Source organism: Bos indicus, chromosome 19 (assembly GCF_029378745.1).
Source record: "Bos indicus isolate NIAB-ARS_2022 breed Sahiwal x Tharparkar chromosome 19, NIAB-ARS_B.indTharparkar_mat_pri_1.0, whole genome shotgun sequence".
NCBI lineage: Eukaryota > Metazoa > Chordata > Mammalia > Artiodactyla > Bovidae > Bos > Bos indicus.
The window spans coordinates 26,309,108-26,325,231 of NC_091778.1; the positions used below are offsets into that span (position 1 = coordinate 26,309,108).

The window sequence follows — 16,124 nt, forward strand, 5'->3', positions numbered from 1 at the left end:
GGAGCTGGCTTGGACAGGGGCGGGGCGGGCGGGGAGGTGTGGCTCTTCCGCTCTCTTGGAGCTCAGGGGTTCGGAGTTCATTCTGATTGTGATAGGAAATCACCGGAGGGTTTTATGCAGGCACTAGCCTTGGTCCTATTTAACTCCCCCGACGCCCCCCGCCTTGTGGGATTTTATTTCCCAGACCAGGGATGGGTCAGGGATGGAACCTCGGCCCTCCGCAGTGGGAGAGCCGAGTCCTAACCACGGTACCTCTAGTGAAGTGAAGTGTTAGCGACCCCATGGACTGTAGCCCGCCAGGCTTCTCTGTCCACGGGATTATCCAGGCAAGAATACTGGAGTGGGTTGCCATTTCGTTCTCCACGGGATATTCCCGACCTGGGGATTGAACATCGCGGGCAGATTCTTTACCGACTGAACCATCAGGGAAGCCCCAGGGAATTCCCCTATTTACACATTTAATAGATTATTCTGCTGCTGTGTGGAGGATGAATTGAAGGAGAGCAGAGGTAGAAGCAGGAATACCAGCTGGATTGAACCAAGTTCTGAGAAAATTTCAGCTAATCTGGAACAGGTGGGAGGTGACAGAAGCTAGAGGGATGCTAGGCTTGGGGCTAACATAAGTGGGTAGACTGTGGTACCATTTGGGCTGGGGGAAGAATTCTTTGTCCGGGAGGTGGGGGGCCAGCAGCGAGAGGGAGGTGGCGGGACTGAGTTCTAGTAAATCAGAGATACATTCATTTTACAATGTGGGGCAGGAGTGCTAACGGCCACCCGTTTCTTGGTTTGAGAACTGACCTATGGAGGATTGTAGTTCAGAGAGAACCCAGCCCTCTTGGAGGTGGGGAGGTGAGGGCCAACCCGGCCTTGAAACCACACATCCAGCTCCAGCCCCCTTTGTTCCCCCTTGGGACACCTCCTACTCACTGTCTCAAACCCCTTCCTTGCTTTATCAGTTTCAGAAAGTGAGAACTGGTTTCCCTTGTATGTGAGCTGCCCCAGGAGGCAGGGGAGTAGAGCAGCGAGGAGCAGAAAGACACTAGCCTGGCTCTGCATCCCTGGGTGGCAGTCTCCTGTGTTCCCTGTGGTCGGAGCCCAGAAGCCTCAACAGCTGATGTGAAATTAACCAAGAAGTGAGAGTGGCACATGGCATCCAGGAGACTTGATCTTTATTTTGTTTCCAGCCTGGTTGAGGGAGATCAGTGGAGTGTGGCCTGGAGGGGAGCATGGAGGTTCCAGCATGCCCCCAGGATCTGCCTGCTCTGCCCAGGGACCCAGAGCTTCGGCAGGGATATGGCTTTCTTCCACCTGTCCTTCCCAGAGCTGGATCTGAACTCAAGCCTGTCTCCAGGTTCCTGGTGTTCTTTCTTCATTATCCTCAGATTCTTTAGTTAAAGAAAGAGCCGGAACTCAAGTCCAGACAACATATCAGGCCGGAAGTGAGCCAGCGGCGGGCACATAATGAACGCACACTCTTTATGCACACCATTGCTGCTGGGCTGTCTGCCCCTGCCTCCAGGGGGCAGACCCCTGAGACCCCCTATCTGTCCACCCTTGCAGATACTGCCCCACCTTAAAACCCCTGGAAGGGGCAGCAGCCACTGGGGACACTGGAGACATGGGCGTGCTCCGTGTGGGCTGCCACCTGGAGCAGGGTCCCCTGGGCACAAGCTCTGGGGCTCTCTGTTGGTCCTTGCTGGTCTGGGGTTTGGGGCCTGGCCAGGTGGCTGAGCAGAGCGTGAGTCATGACTCTGGCAGCTGCAGGGGTCCCTGAAGCCACCAGCCCCAACACATCAACCTCTGTGTCATCTGAGATGTCACGAAAGATGAGGGGACAGGCCCAAGCACCAGCTGCAGACTCAGCCACCAGGTTGCTGAGTAGAACCCCGGTGCTTGGGGACAGGTGTCCAGAGCCGAAGGAGCTGTTGAGCGAGGAGGTGAGAAGGAGGACGGAGCCGCTGCTGTCCACGGTGGCCAGGACACTGCTCCTGGGGGCTGCAGCAGCTTGCGGGAGTGCTGGGCAGGGCGCAGGGCTGGGCCCTGCAGACTGTAGAGATGCTTCCAGCAGCTCCAGCAGTTCTGGGCCAGCTGAGGGGCTGGGGGTGGTGAACAGGATGCCCTGGGGCAAAGGTAGCTGCAGGGCTGGCTCCAAGGTGGGCCTGGGCCCGACTGAGGGGCCCTCCAACCCCAGGTCTTCGGCCAGCAGACTCAGCAGGGCATCCCCGGAGAGGTCTGGGGTGGGGGCCAGTGAGGCCTTGTGGAGCACAGCTGCCAGCTTGGTGTTGGTGACTTGGGTCCCAGGGCCCAGGGGTGTCCCGTTAGCATGGCAAAGTAGTGGACAGAGGCCCTTGGTGTCCTGGGCTGCCAGGGCGCTGGCCAGGGATGTGTCCACCAGAAAGCCCTTTTGAGCCAGTGAGATGGGGCCCACCAGCAGGTGTGGCCAGGGCAGGCGGCCGAAGTGAGTATGCAGCATGTGGAGGGCGGGCAGAGCTGAGGGCAGCCCCAGGCCGGGGGCCAGGGTCTGGGCTGGGCCCAATGTCAGGGCGGTGGAGTTGCCCGAGGAGCTATTGTGGAAGAGGCCCCAGTACGTGGCACCTGGGAGGAGACAAAGGGGTCACACAGGGGTCAGGGGCATTCGGTAGTCCCAGGTGAAGGGTCAATGACTTAGCCTGTGGTTAGTAGTTACTGACCAGGCCTGGAGACGGGGATCAATAACCAGGCCTGGGGTCGAGATCACACTGATCTGGGATCAAGGGTCACAACCTAGGGGTGGGGCTACTGCCCAAGTCCTAGGTCCTGCTCACCAGCCAGCCTTGAGGTCAGGGCTTCTGACTGCCCGAGTTCCAGGTCACTGCTGAGGCCCAGGGTTGGGGTCGCTGCTTGGGGTTGTGGGTTACTGACCTAGCCCTGTGGTGTGAGGATGGACCACTGCCAGACACAAGGCTGCTCCAACTCCAGCATCCACGATGTTGCCCCCAGCAACAAACAGCTCTCGACCCAGGCGGGAGCACTCAGCTGCAGTGAAAGAGGGGGCTGTCTTGAGGTGGGGAGCTGGGGCCAGTGATGCCCCCCCCTTCTTCCCCTGAACTACTCCTCGCACTGACCTGCTGGGCTGATGATGGCGCCGTGGTGGTACACGCCAGGCCTGTGGGAGTGCCCGCTGGCTGGAGGGGCCCCAGAGCCCAAGGCTCCTGGAGAGGCACCACTGCTGCAGAGTTGCCTCACGGCCAGGGAGAAGCCGACGGCCAGCAACAGCAGGGCGGCCACCAGTTGGGCCCAGGCCCCGGGCAGACGGCCAGCCTTGTTCCTGCAGACAGTGATGTCCTAAGCCAGGGCCAGGCAGGAGGACACCCATGAACTCCCGGAGAACCCAGGGACTAATTCCCAAAAGGTTTGGTCTTGCTTGCAGGAGGAGAAGTTTGCCAAGGAGAGAGGGTCTCCTGGCAGAAGACACAGCCTTGTGAATGGAGACATGGAGACAGGAGGGAGCTTGGGGAAGGTCTCTGGAGAAGAAGGGGTTGGACAGGTAGGGTCCAGCCGGTCTGGAGGGATGCCTGAGCGGGGCTTGGCAGACTCCAGGAGCCGAGCCCGGCCAGGTGTAGCCAGAACCAACCTGCCCGGCAGGTGCCTCCTGCACCAGGGGGTGGGGGCTGGGAGCCTTTGGCAGAATAGCCAGCAGGGCTGACTTAGTACAAATGTCCCTTCAGTCGCACGACCTTGGAATGACTGGTACTGGCCAGGCCTGGGGCTGAAGCTGGGGCGGGGGGGGGTCCCTGCCTTTAACCAGAAGGTTCCTGGGGCTGGCGAAGCAGAGAGTTGTCTGGCCCTCCTTAGAGGCTCTGGAGGGAGGGACTTACCAGCCTCAGGCCTGAGTCACTGGGTGCCCAGACCCCTCCCTAACTCACCCAGAGGAGTCGTGGGGCCCGGAGGCATCCAGAATGAGCTGCTCCGAAATCTCCTCCTCTTCCTCCTCGGACTCCAGGCTCGGCTCCCAGACCCGCAGCTTCTGGTAGAGCACAGGCCCTGCTTCGGGTTCCATGGTCCCAAGGTGCCTGCCCTCCTGCCTGCCGGTCTTCCAGGCTGAGTCTCAGGAGGCTCTGCCCGGGCTGGTGGGTGGGAGGTGGAGGAGCCCTGGGGAAGGGTGGTGTGGAATCTAGAACAGGTCTGGGCAGGGCACGGGGCCAGGGAGGCTGTGTGTGAGCCTGCCCCATTACGGCACAGGGCCTGAGGGGCTCTCGTGGCAGGGGACCTGGTTTAGGGGATGCAGGGGAGGCCCCTGATCCTGGGGCCACAGCCACAGGCCCTGAGACTCAGGACATCTGTGGTCCCTCCCTTTAGGAGGAAAGAAAGTGAAAGTCACTCTGTTATGTCCAACTCTGTGACGTCATGGACTATACAGTCCATGGAATTCTTCAGGCCAGAATACTGGACTGGGTAGCTGTTCCCTTCTCTAGGGGATCTTCCCAACCCAGAGATTGAACCCAGGTCTCCTGCATTGCAGGTGGATTCTTTACCAGCTGAGCCACTGGGGAAGCCCCCCTTTAGGGAGTGCAACCTCTAAATCTCTCCTGTTCAGGCTCTAATCTAGGGACAGGGGTGAGAGAGGACGGCAGTACATTGACTTGGATCAGGGCTCAGCATGTGACTAGGTTCCAGTATGGCGGGTGTCTGGTCTCTGACTGGGGTCAAGGCTCAGCCTGAGGCTACTCCAGGGATCTGGGCTTCCCTATTTGGGGAAGCAGCTTGGGTGGTGAAGGTATCAATACTTCCCTGGGCATGTCATGAACATCTTGTCCAGCAGGTGGCGCCATAGACCTCTTGGTGAGCCCCAGCCTGGAAACCTGGTGTCCCAGACTCCTTCACTCTGGGGTTCACGTCAAGGAGATGTTTTCTGGCAAAGTTATGTAACTCCAAAGAGTGCTGCAGTCTCTTTCTTTTTCCAGTCATCTCTCTCCTAACCACGCTCTACTATGAGGGCCTCAAACCCCAAACCGTCTGCCATACACTCTCAGCAGACTACCTGTCCTTCTTCACATAACAAATCAAAGCTAACACAAAGACCCGCCCCCCACCCCCGCCCATATCAACCCCCAACTACAAACCCACCTTCACGGTTCTCTGCCTGGTTCTGGCCCGGAGCCCTCCCACTTCCTGCCTCTTGCTTCCCCAGGGAGCTCACTCTCTCACTGACCCTTTCTCTCCTGTAGTTTCACATCTTCTCTAGGGGTTCCTTCTCAACATTTAAACAGGGTCCAGCCTCCAGAAATTCCCTCTGCTAGGTACGTGCCCAACAGTCACGAACTAGAATGTTCATAAGTGCACGAATTGGAACAGCCCCATATTTGAAAGCTCACACATCCATTATCAGGAGAGTGAGTGGTGTGGTCACGTAGGGGAGTACTCTGCAGTGGTGAGAATGAGGGCTCTACAGTTGTATGCGATCATATAGATGGATCTTACAGGCACACGAGGACTGGAAGAAGCCAGAGGAGAAAGAGAACACCATATTTGTTTCTGGTGTGGTGGTTTAAAGACCCTTGGCAGGGGAGGAGGGGGAGGTCGCCTGTCCGCCTTGTCTTTTGGGCTTCCCTGGTGGCTCAGCTGGTAAAGAATCTGCCTGCAGTGCGGGAGACCTGGGTTTGATCCCTGGGTTGGGAAGATCCCCTGGAGAAGGGACCAACTAACCACTCTAGTATTCTGGCGTGGAGAATTCCATGGACTGTATAGTCCATGGGGTTGCAAAGAGTCGGACACGACTAAGCAATTTCCACGTGTAAATTCCAAGAACAGGTGAAACCAGCCTCTGCCGCTACCAGTCAGCAGGGGGCGGCAGAGGGGCGTCTGGCATGCTTGGTGACGCTCTTGTTTCTCCGTCTGAAGTTGGTTACCTGGGTTCATGATGGTGAACGTGCATCTAGCTGTATATGTGACATGTGCACTTTCCTGGAGGTATATTGCATTCCAACAAAAAGCTTTGAGAAAGCTTGAGTATTTTCTACACTAGAGTCACAGCCACAGAAATCATCTTTTCATCTCATTTGACTCTCCAGCCACTCCTCTTTCTCTCAGACTCTTCACGAGCAGGTGGAGTGGTTCTCTAACTGGTGTGTTGGGAGTTAGCACTTCCCAGGTGGCGCTAGAGGTGAAGAACCTGCCTGCCAATGCAGGAGATGTGAGAGACGAGAGTTCGATCCCCGGGTTGGGAAGATCCCCTGGAGGAGGGCATGGCTACTTACTCCAGGATTCTTGCCTGCAGAATCCCATGGACAGAGGAGCCTGGTGGGCTACAGTCCATGGGGTCGCAAAGAGTCAGACATGACTGAAGAGACTTAGTACGCACAGATAGGGGTTTGTTAAATCCTGATTGCCTGGCTCCATTCCCAGAAGTTCTGATTTTGTAGGTCTGAGGTAGGGACCAGAAATTTGCCTTCTGAACTCCCGGGTGATGCTGCCACCACCAGTCCTGAAATGAACACCAATCTACAAAAAATATATACACCTGCTGTCGCCACTTCCTATCTACCTACCACCAACACCCTGCTACCCACTACAAGCTGGTTTCCACCCCCAACCCGCCAGAGAAACCTTCAGTTTCTAGGTTTTGTGATTTCTTGGACCAATAACCCATCAACCAGCTGGAGATACCAGCATAGGGTGGCCAGCTTTTTATTTTGCCAAGGGTTGAGTGAGGGGGTCACGATTATGATCTGAGCTCATTTTATAAAATAATTTCACTTCCTGTTAATACAATGTGGGGAGGTTGTAAGGTCAGAATGAAAGTGGGTCCTTCCTTCCTAAGGAAAGGCAGCTGGGAACCCTGTGTATCTACCGCCCCGTCCTCAGCCTGGCCTCTGGGCTGCTGGCACAGGCTCCCTTCACCCAGCCGACATTCTTTGGCGCCTGTCCAGCCAATCTTCCTCTGTCCTTAGAACTATGCCCTGGCAAACTCTTTGGGACCAAGAACTCCACTGACTGGGTCTGGGGGACCTTTCCTGGGTGGTCTTTATCACTTCCACAGCTCTGGGCCTGGACAGCACGGCCCACACCCCCAGAGATGCTTATTAGCTAAGCTTCAAGTAGATGCCAGACAGGCTCTGGGGATGAATGGAGGTCAGGCCAATGGGTAAATGATGCCAATCATTTCCCTGGGAGTTGGGAGTGGAACTAGCTTTTGGAAACCAGAGTTTGGTCCAGTTTCTGCCACTGCCTGGCTATGTGACTGCAGGCAAGTCGTTTAACCTCTGGGTGTCTTGACTCTACTTCTGTAAATAGGATCCTCTGTGGGTCTGTCCTCCCAGGATTGTCATGAGGATTCGACAAGGAAGTACATTTAAAGCATTTAGGCCAGTGCCTGGTACCCAGTAGACTTCAGTTCCTAGGACTTCTCTGGCGGTCCAGTGGTTAAGACTTCGCTGCCCAATGCAGGGGGGCATAGGTCCAACCCCTGGTTGGGGAACTAAGATCCCACATGTGGTGCAGTGAGGCCAGAAAATTAAAACAAAAACATGAGTCCCTTCCTCTCTGTTCTATGGGCCTCTGTTGGGCTGTAGTCTGCCAATCTGCAGGCCTCATAATTGCCCAGCCATGAGACCAAAGAAAGAACCCAGAGATGGCAACAGAAACATCAGTGATTTAGGTAGGGAATCTTATAAGTCCAAAGCAAAGTCCTGGAGCTGCACCCTACCGTGGACACCAGATGGGAGGCAGAACATGGCAACAGTCTTCACTACTCAAGGAAGAAGGTGGCTACCATTTATAGGGGAAATTGACGTCAGGTTGGCTCATCAGTTAACCAGGGAAACCAGTGGGGCAAGAACATTATGATTAAGAGGACTGGATAGTCATGTGATTAGGGTGTAGGTGAGGCAGAGACCAGACGAGCAGAGGATGTATGGAGAACAAGAGAAGAGTCTTCTTGAGTGGCCTGACCATTGAGGCCACATCAATCTATAGTGCTAAAATGATACGGATAAGCTTTACTTCTTCAACTATACATACACAAATGCACACACTCACACACATACCAGATGCCTCTAAGTGTGAAGTGTAGGACTATAGATTCACTCATGCCTTCATCATTTATTTTTTAAATTAAAGTATAGATGACTTACAATATTATATCCGTTTCAGGTGTACCATACAGTGATTCAATATTTTTAGTCATACTGCATTTAAAGTTATTGCAATGACTATATTGACGACTTCATTCTCTTATCCTAATAGTTCTCAACTTCATCCTAACGGTTCTATGCATTAGAATCACCTGTAAGCTTAAAAATAATACCCAGGCAGGCCAATTCAATAAATCAAAATCTTTAGGTTGGCGATTCATCAGGTTTTAAAAGCTTCCCAGGTGTTTTTAAAAGCTTTCCAGGTGTTTTCAATGTACAGCCAAGGTTGAGAACCTCTGTCTGATCTAGCCTGCTAGTTCAGGGATTTCTACAACTAGAAAAATGTCCAGTGATGAAAAGAAGTATATATACCAACGTGCTAATCCCTTCCCGTCCCCAGTCCCACATCAATGGAGTCAGCATCCCTGGAAGTGAGCTCGTCATCAGGATAGGTTTTCAGGCTCCCCAGGTGGGCTTCCCTGGTGGTCCAGTGGTTGCGTGTCCACCTTGCAATGAAGGGGACTGCGGTTTCCTTCCTGGTTTGGGAAGATCCCACATGCCATGGAGCAACTGGGCCTGAGTGTCAAAACCACTGAAGCCTGCGTGCTGCCGGCCCGCGAGCCGCAACTACTGATGCCTGAAGCCTGTGCTCCGAGAGCTCGCGCTCCGCCTCCATGAGAAGCCTGAGCCCTGCAACCAGAGCGCAGCCCCAGCTGGCCGGAACTAGAGAAAGCCTGCGCGTAGCAACGAAGACCCAGTGCAGACAAAGCCTAGTTAAATAAACGAAAATTTTAAAAGAGATTCTTAAAAAAAAAAAAAAAAGCTCCCTAGTAGAGTCTAATGGGGGGTCAGATTTGAGAACTGCTTCTTCTACTAATAGGCGTATTTATCAGGCGTTCACTGGGTGCCTCTTCTGCTGAGAGAGGGCAGTGAGGAGCCTGGAAACAGCCAACGGTGGGTTGTCCTCCAGCACTCCTGGCTGCTCCTACAAAAGGGGCAGGGAAGGCTATGGGCCCAACAGCCAGCTTTTTTCCAGTCCCCTCTAGCTGACTTTCCTGCTCACCATCTCTGGCTCAGACCTGCCGTGAGTGTGCATATTCATGCATGCATGACCTTATAATTGGACCCTGGAACATACTGAGATTCGACTCTAATTATAAACTTGGAGGCAATGAAGTGTGGTAGGAGTGAAAGAATTGGCTTTTCCTTGCAAAATGACTGGGATATAATCAGAATATTGGTATTTAAAAAATTACAAAAATCAGCCCAAGTGATTCCAGTTGCAGATGGCACCAAAAAGGGTTTTTGAGCAAGTCAGGAACAGCCTCAATAGATAGTGTGCATGTGCTCAGTCACATCCTACTCGGCAACCCCATGGACTATAGCCGCCAGGCTCCTCTGTCCATGGGATCTTCCAGGCAAGAATACTGGAGTGGGTTGCTATTTCCTACTCCAGGGGATCTTTCTGACCCAGGGATCAAACCTGCGTGTCCTGCGTTTCCTGCATTGTCAGGTGGATTCTTTACCACTGGGCCACCCAGAGGAGGCAATATTAGAATGGGTGAGCCTAGCCCACTTGTGGGCCCCTTTCCATAGGGGAAAAGTTCGTCTTAGAGCCAGAAATCGAACTGGGGAACTTCAGCTCCAGTAAGAAGTCATTATGTGGTCAATGTGTTTTCTGAATATTTCTAATCAGAAGGCCTGAGTCAGGAAGCACCTCTGTTGTCCCCTTCCTGGCAGCATCTAGTTCTGTAATTAACTAGATTGAACTGCTTTAATCTCTGTAAAGTGTCCCAAGTTGCCTGTGGGTGCCAGTCTTCTCCTGCTGCTGAGAGCCTCATTCATCTTTGATGTTACTTCCGGTAGTGGGTCTGTCAAGTTTTAGGCTGCCTCCTCTCTCTACTACGTCTTCGTAACGGCACCCAGATTTTTTCTACTGGAGAATTATTCCTCCCCACCCACATGATGTGTGGATGTGTGTTGATCGAGGAAAAAAACCCAGGACCACTAGATGGCAGTACACACAGCGAGCTGTATGGGAGGGACTCCAGGACAGGACTGCAGTCAGGACAGGCTCCCCACGGTGGAGCCCTCCTGGGGCCACCCCCTGGAAAGAAGAGGGCAAGGGGCCTCTCCAGGGAGAAGGGACTCTGAGAGGGGGTTTATGTGTCTAGATGAGTCCCTGGATCAGAGAATTCCAGAGAGCAGCGGGGGCTGGGGGCCTCTTACAGCTCTGGAGTTTGTCTTACCTATGGCCGGTAGATGCTGGGTGCAGTTTTACAGGGTGTGTAAATCAGGCAGGTGCTAAGAGGCTGCAAATATGCTTATTAGGGTTATAGCTAAAGCAACTGGGTGTGTATAAATTTGAGTTTGGCTCCGGGCTGGATAGGAGTGGTGGCTTTCGAGCTAACAGATCCCAGCCTGCTGTGAAGTCAACACCATAGGGGCCAAAACACAATACAAGGGCATCTATAGCATAAAGAATCTACCTGGGAAGCAGGAGACACCCTGCAATGCTGGAGACCCGGGTCCAATCCCTGGGTCGGGAAGATCCCCTGGAGAAGGAAATGGCAATCCACTCCAGTATTCTTGCCTGGAGAATCCCACGGGCAGAGGAACCTGGCGGGCTACAGTCCATGGGGTCTCAAGAGGCGGACACAACTTAGTGGCTGAACCGCCATAACCCTTTTATATGACAGCCTAATAGTATCAAGTGACTGCCTCCCCGCTCTCTCTCTCACTCCAGGAGGGGAGCAAGCAGATCTTTCCTCAACCCACCCTGCTGGTAATATAGCCAAGGCTCCATGTTTTCTGGGGTTAACAGTTGAGAGAGATAGAGACACACAGAGAGAAACTAAAACCCTGTACTAGCTGAAACTGCCTGGAGCCAAGTGTGGGAACGCTGCGGGAGCTCTCTCTTCTTCCTCTTGGTGCAGCAGCTTCTGTTTTCCCTCTCGTTGCAAACTGGCTGTTTCCCATCCATGTGAGAGACAGCAGCCGTCACTCACCCTCCAAAGCCTACATCTCCTCTATCGGAGAGAGCAGCCGGATGGAACTGAAATCTCCCAGTGCCAAGTGCAAATTCCTGGGGAGCAGGGCTCACTCCTGACCCACCCAAGTGGGCCAGGGATTGGAGAGGAGCAGGGCTGGGTGGTGTAAACACGGTGGTTCTAGCTGAACCGTATAATGAAAGCCATGGTTTTTCCAGCAGCCATGTATGGATTGTTAGAGTTGGACCATAAAGAAGGCTGAGCGCCGAAGAATTGATGCTTGCTAATTGTGGTGCTAGAGGAGACTCTTGAGAGTCCCCTGGACAGCAAGGAGATCAAACCAGTCCATTCTAAAGGAAATTAACCCAGAATATTCCTTGGAAGGGCTGATGCTGAAGCTCCAGTACTTTGGCCACCTGATGAAAAGAGCTGACTCATTGGAAAAGACCCTGACGGTGGGGAAGTTTGAGGGCAGGAGGAGAAGGGGGCGACAAAGGATGAGATGGATGGCATCATTGACTCAATGGACATGAGTTTGAGCAAGCTCTTGGAGATAGTGAAGGACAGGAAAGCCTGGTGTTCATAGGGTCACAGAGTCACACACGACTTAGCGACGAACAATGATAACACCACCCAGTAGCTAAACCTTTGAGATTTCCCCAGAAGGTTCTGAGAAACAGAAGGAAATTTTCAGACAGAGTGATTTACTTCTGCCAGGGACTTAGCTCTCAGAGACCCAGCACGTTTCGCCCTACGCTGCTCACAAAATAATAGACCACAAGGCCTCAAATACAGAGGATTTTACTATGGTATCAGGAGACTGAGAGAACAGAGTGCGTGCCTGCTTGAGAAACAAGTGCTCCTTGACTTGGCTTGTAACTGATGGGCTAACCTCTCTGTTGATGTAATGCCATCCTTTCCTTAATTTTAATTCTCTCAATAAATTTGAGAGACACTAACTCCCATTAATGAGGCTTCGTACCTAATTGAGATGGTACACTTCAGTGCCAATCATGATTTAAGGAATGCAATGAGAAATAAATAGTTCATAAAGACATTGGCTGCTTCTGGGATTTTCAGAACGTGCTGAGGCCACAGTTCAATGAGGCTCAAACGAGGCCAGTATCTGGTGCTCCGTGATAATTATGTAATGATGTAATTTATGTGTAAAGGTAAACACAACCGTAGGTATGGATGGGAGTTCATTATTTGGGTCTGGCACTCTGTCCCTTCTCAGTTTTCCTGGATACACAATGATTGAGTTGGACTAGACACTTTTCAAAGTCTGCATTCACGGCTGCAGGGTTTATGCCTTCCAGGACACACTGATTTTTTAAGGACACGGGCCAAGATGAGAGAGATTAACATGGCATCTTACGATGTTGACTGTAGGCTCACGTGGAGAGGCTTCCTTATTTCTGTCCCACCTCCCAGCTTCTTGCTCCTTGAGGCAGAATATATACCAGCAGAGAACAGTGGTTAACAGTGGTTTAAAAACTTTTTTAAGTTGCACCATTCAGCCTATGGGATCTTAGTTCCCTGATCAGGAATCGAACCCATGCCCCCTGCAGGGGAAGCAAGCAGTCCCAACCACTGGATCGCCAGGGAAATCCCAATGTTCTTTTCTTAGCACATTCTGAGATAAGATAAGCATCTCTGAAAACTCAGCATCTACACTTCTTCTTTCTCCAATGTCCTATTGAAATTGCCTTTGGCAAAGTGTCATTAGTGGTTGCCTAACTGCCAAATCTAGATGATGCCTTTCCTTTCTTAGCTGACCCTGGAGTGTTTGACCCTCTGACCACCTTGAAACATTCTGTTTATCTGACTTCAGCATCTGTGACGCTATGCTTTCCTGGCTTCCTTCAGCCCCTCGGATGTTCTGTAAGAGGTCTCCTTGTTGGCCTGGTTCTTCACTGATCCGGGAAGTGCTGGGGCTTGCTGGGACTCAGGCCCGGACCGCTTCTTTGAGCTCTTCCAGCTCTGCTGCCTTCCTTGGCGTCCACCACCACCGCCTTTCTCCAGGGGGTCTCCCAGCTTCTGGCCACAGGTGGATTTTTCTCTCGACCACAAGGTCCTCATTCTCAACGTGTGAGTTCATCACCTTCCCTCCCCTCCCCTCCCCTCCTCCTCCCACATCCCTCTCGGCAGAAGGTGCCAGGATTCACCCTGCTACGCACCGCCAGAAACCAGAGAGCCATCCTCGGCTCCTTCCCCCCGGACCCTACCCCGTCCTGTACATCCAAAGCAGCCACCAAGCCCCAGAGCTCCCAGACTATCCGGGCTCCTTCCCTTCTCTGCCTGCTGCTCCCCGGACAGGCTCTGTATGGAGCCCCTGCCCAGGGGTTATCTCACCCAATCTCCATGGGCCCTGGGAGGCAGGTATGCTTGGAGAACTTGAGCTGACTGACGTCTGTGTCGCTCCAGAACGCAAACCCTTAGCCACTGACTTGAATCTGTGTAAGAACGTAATTTTTTTTCTTTTACTGTTACTTGAGCATTAACAATAAAATAGTACAAATGATTACTAACTAGTCAGAAAACCAACAGCAAACTCACACTCTATTCACATTCATCAGAGAAAATAAAAGCCGGAAACACTTTTCACGTGGCGGTGCTGGGACAGACTGGGACCTGGGATCCTTTGCTTCAGTGCTTGCGCCTGGACACACCTCTTCTGGGGCAACAAGATACAAAGAAACCATATGGGACTAAAAATAACTGTGTTGCATGTGCAGCTGGGACAAATTCTGGACAAAAGATTAAAAAAAAGAGACCAGAGAATGGAAACCCAAACCCAACTGCCACTTTTGAAGAGCCTGGAGCAAAAGCAGGATACTGAACATGTCCACTGCATGCATCACCTCCTAAGGGGTTGGCAAAACTCCTGAGCCACCCCTCCAGCCCGACCTGGGGACACCCCTACCCTCACCCAACATGAGGAACAGTTTGCTGTCCCCTCCACCTTTGGAAGCGAGCTTGTTTGTCTTTGCCCCCCCTGCTGCAGCAGAGACCCCAATAAAGCCTTGCCTGAATTTCTTGTTTGGCCTCTGGGGCCAATTTCTGTTGATTGCTGGGTATGCGTGCTCAGTCGTATCCAACTCCTTGTGACTCCACGGACTGTGACCCGCTAGGCTCCTCTGTCGATGGGATTTCCCAAGCAAGAAACCTGGAGTGGGTTGCCTTCTCCAGGGCATCTTCCTTACCCAGGGATCGAACCCACGTCTCTTTGCACCTACTCCTGCATTGGCAGGCGGGTTCTTTACCAGCTGAGGGATTGATTGGGGAAGGTCAAGAACCCTGGTCTTGTTAGGTCAGTTAGGTAACTGTGCACCTTCAGGAAGGCCTGCTGGAAAAGCTTATCTCTTTACTTCTCTCCCTCCTTCCCAGACTGACAGTCTTGAGACTAAGTTTCCTGGGATCTGAACACCTGCCTAGTGCCCTCTAGCTGAAACCAGCTCGGCCTTGCTTGGGACTTGTTTTTGCTGCCTTGTGCCACAGCCCAAATCCCAATAAACCTTGCTTGAATTTCTCATCTGATCATCAATTTCTGTTGACTAAAGAGCCCAAGGACCCGAGTTGGTAAGACCATGAGCCCAGAAAGCAGCCACCTGGCTCACCCACTCCTCAACCCTTAACTTCCTAAGAGCAGAAGGGCCCCTTGGATCCTAGCCTTCCTCTTCATTTTGTTACTGACACAGGTTCTTGGACTCTTTAGCTGATAGAAATCAATAAGGAGCCAGACAAGATATTCAGGCAAGGCTTTACTGGGACTCTGACTCGAACTACAGCAGCAGGGAGTGAAAACAAGCCCCAGGTGTCCTTACTCCTCCCCGAGGGGGCATGCAGGAGCTAGTTCCTTAAATGGGCTAACAACAGGGGCGGGTCTGTGCGTTGGGTCAGAGGGCTGACTCAGGGGGTCTGCCCAGGCCACTCGGTGGTGCCCCTGTGCAAGGATCACGTTCAGTACCCTGTTTTTGCTCCCAGCACCTCAGGAATGGCAGTTGGCCTGCGGCCTTTTTGTGCATGAGGTTAGTTTTCTTTGTATTCTGTTGCTGGGGGAGATGTCCAGGTGCAAGCATTCCATTAGAGGGTCCCAGGTCCTAGTCTATCAGCTGATCTCAGTTTCAGCTGAGCTCAGGCTTAGTTGCCCCTCAGCATGTGGGCCGAGAAGGCAATGGCCACCCACTCCAGTACTCTTGCCTGGAAAACCCCATGGATGGAGGAGCCTGGTAGGCTGCAGTCCATAGGGTCGCTAAGAGTCGGACATGACTGGGCGACTTCACTTTCACTTTTCACTTTCATGCATTGGAGGAAGAAATGGCAACCCACTCCAGTGTTCTTGCCTGGAGAATCCCAGGGACGGTGGGGCCTGGTGGGCTGCCATCTATGGAGTCGCACAGAGTCGGACACGACTGAAGTGACTTAGCAGCAGCAGCATGTGGGAATCTTAGTTCCTTGACCAGGGATTGAACCCTTGTCTCCTGCGTTGGAAGGCAGATTCTTAACCACTGAACCACCTGGAGGAAGGCGGGGGCGGGAGGAAGAGGCCCAGAGAGATGCCCACAGGTGTCAGTAAGTCTGAAGGGGACTCCTCACCCAGGGTTGCGCCACTCCCCTCTCCTCTCAGTTCCATATGACCTGAACATGCATCCTGCAGACCAACCAGGGACCTCAGTCAGCAATCACCATCTTATTTTCCAGGGAAAAGGAATCTTGAGAGCCAGGAGAAATATTCACCTTCTCCTGAGTAAGATGGGCATGGTCTGAACAGGGGAGCCAGCCCAGCTCCTCAACTGAAATAAATCTGAACTAAGATGCCTCGGACCCTTCCCCCAGGCCTGAGGTCCTATGATAGTATAAGAAGAGCCTAAGTCACAGAATTTAACCCTTGAACAACCACAGCACACCACCTGCAGCAGAATAGAGCCAGATCTGAGGCCCTGAGCAGGCCTGGAACCCAGCCGAGAGTTTTGGGTGGGCTGCGTGGAAGTTCTGCCAACCTGGAAGGAGAGTTCTGTGC

The 16,124-nt window shown here is 52.9% G+C and overlaps 1 protein-coding gene across 2 annotated transcripts; it reads right to left on the bottom strand.

The window, feature by feature from the left end:
- Positions 1-1,152: 1,152 nt before the first annotated feature.
- On the bottom strand, positions 1,153-5,047 carry GGT6 (gamma-glutamyltransferase 6). Of its 2 annotated transcripts, none has more exons than XM_019981574.2 (4): positions 3,906-5,043; positions 3,105-3,307; positions 2,902-3,015; positions 1,153-2,595 (listed from the first exon to the last, which is right to left on the bottom strand). In XM_019981574.2, exons 1-4 carry the CDS (start codon positions 4,037-4,039, stop codon positions 1,574-1,576), a joined length of 1,473 nt encoding a protein of 490 aa, XP_019837133.2. In that variant the 5' UTR covers positions 4,040-5,043; the 3' UTR covers positions 1,153-1,573. The 2 variants fall into 2 exon arrangements, with proteins under 2 accessions (XP_019837133.2, XP_019837134.2); XM_019981575.2 differs by having other exon boundaries at positions 1,657-2,004; positions 2,898-3,015; positions 3,906-5,047.
- Between the last annotated feature and the right edge of the window lie 11,077 nt (positions 5,048-16,124).

Excerpts from the sequence above, each read along its gene's own strand:
- GGT6 (XM_019981574.2), bottom strand. The coding sequence starts at position 4,039 with ATGGAACCCGAAGCAGGGCCTGTGCTCTACCAGAAGCTGCGGGTCTGG. Across the intron at positions 3,308-3,905 it reads GGGCCCCACGACTCCTCTGG|GAACAAGGCTGGCCGTCTGC; the intron begins GTGAGTTAGGGA and ends CACTGTCTGCAG. Across the intron at positions 3,016-3,104 it reads CGCCATCATCAGCCCAGCAG|CTGAGTGCTCCCGCCTGGGT; the intron begins GTCAGTGCGAGG and ends CTTTCACTGCAG.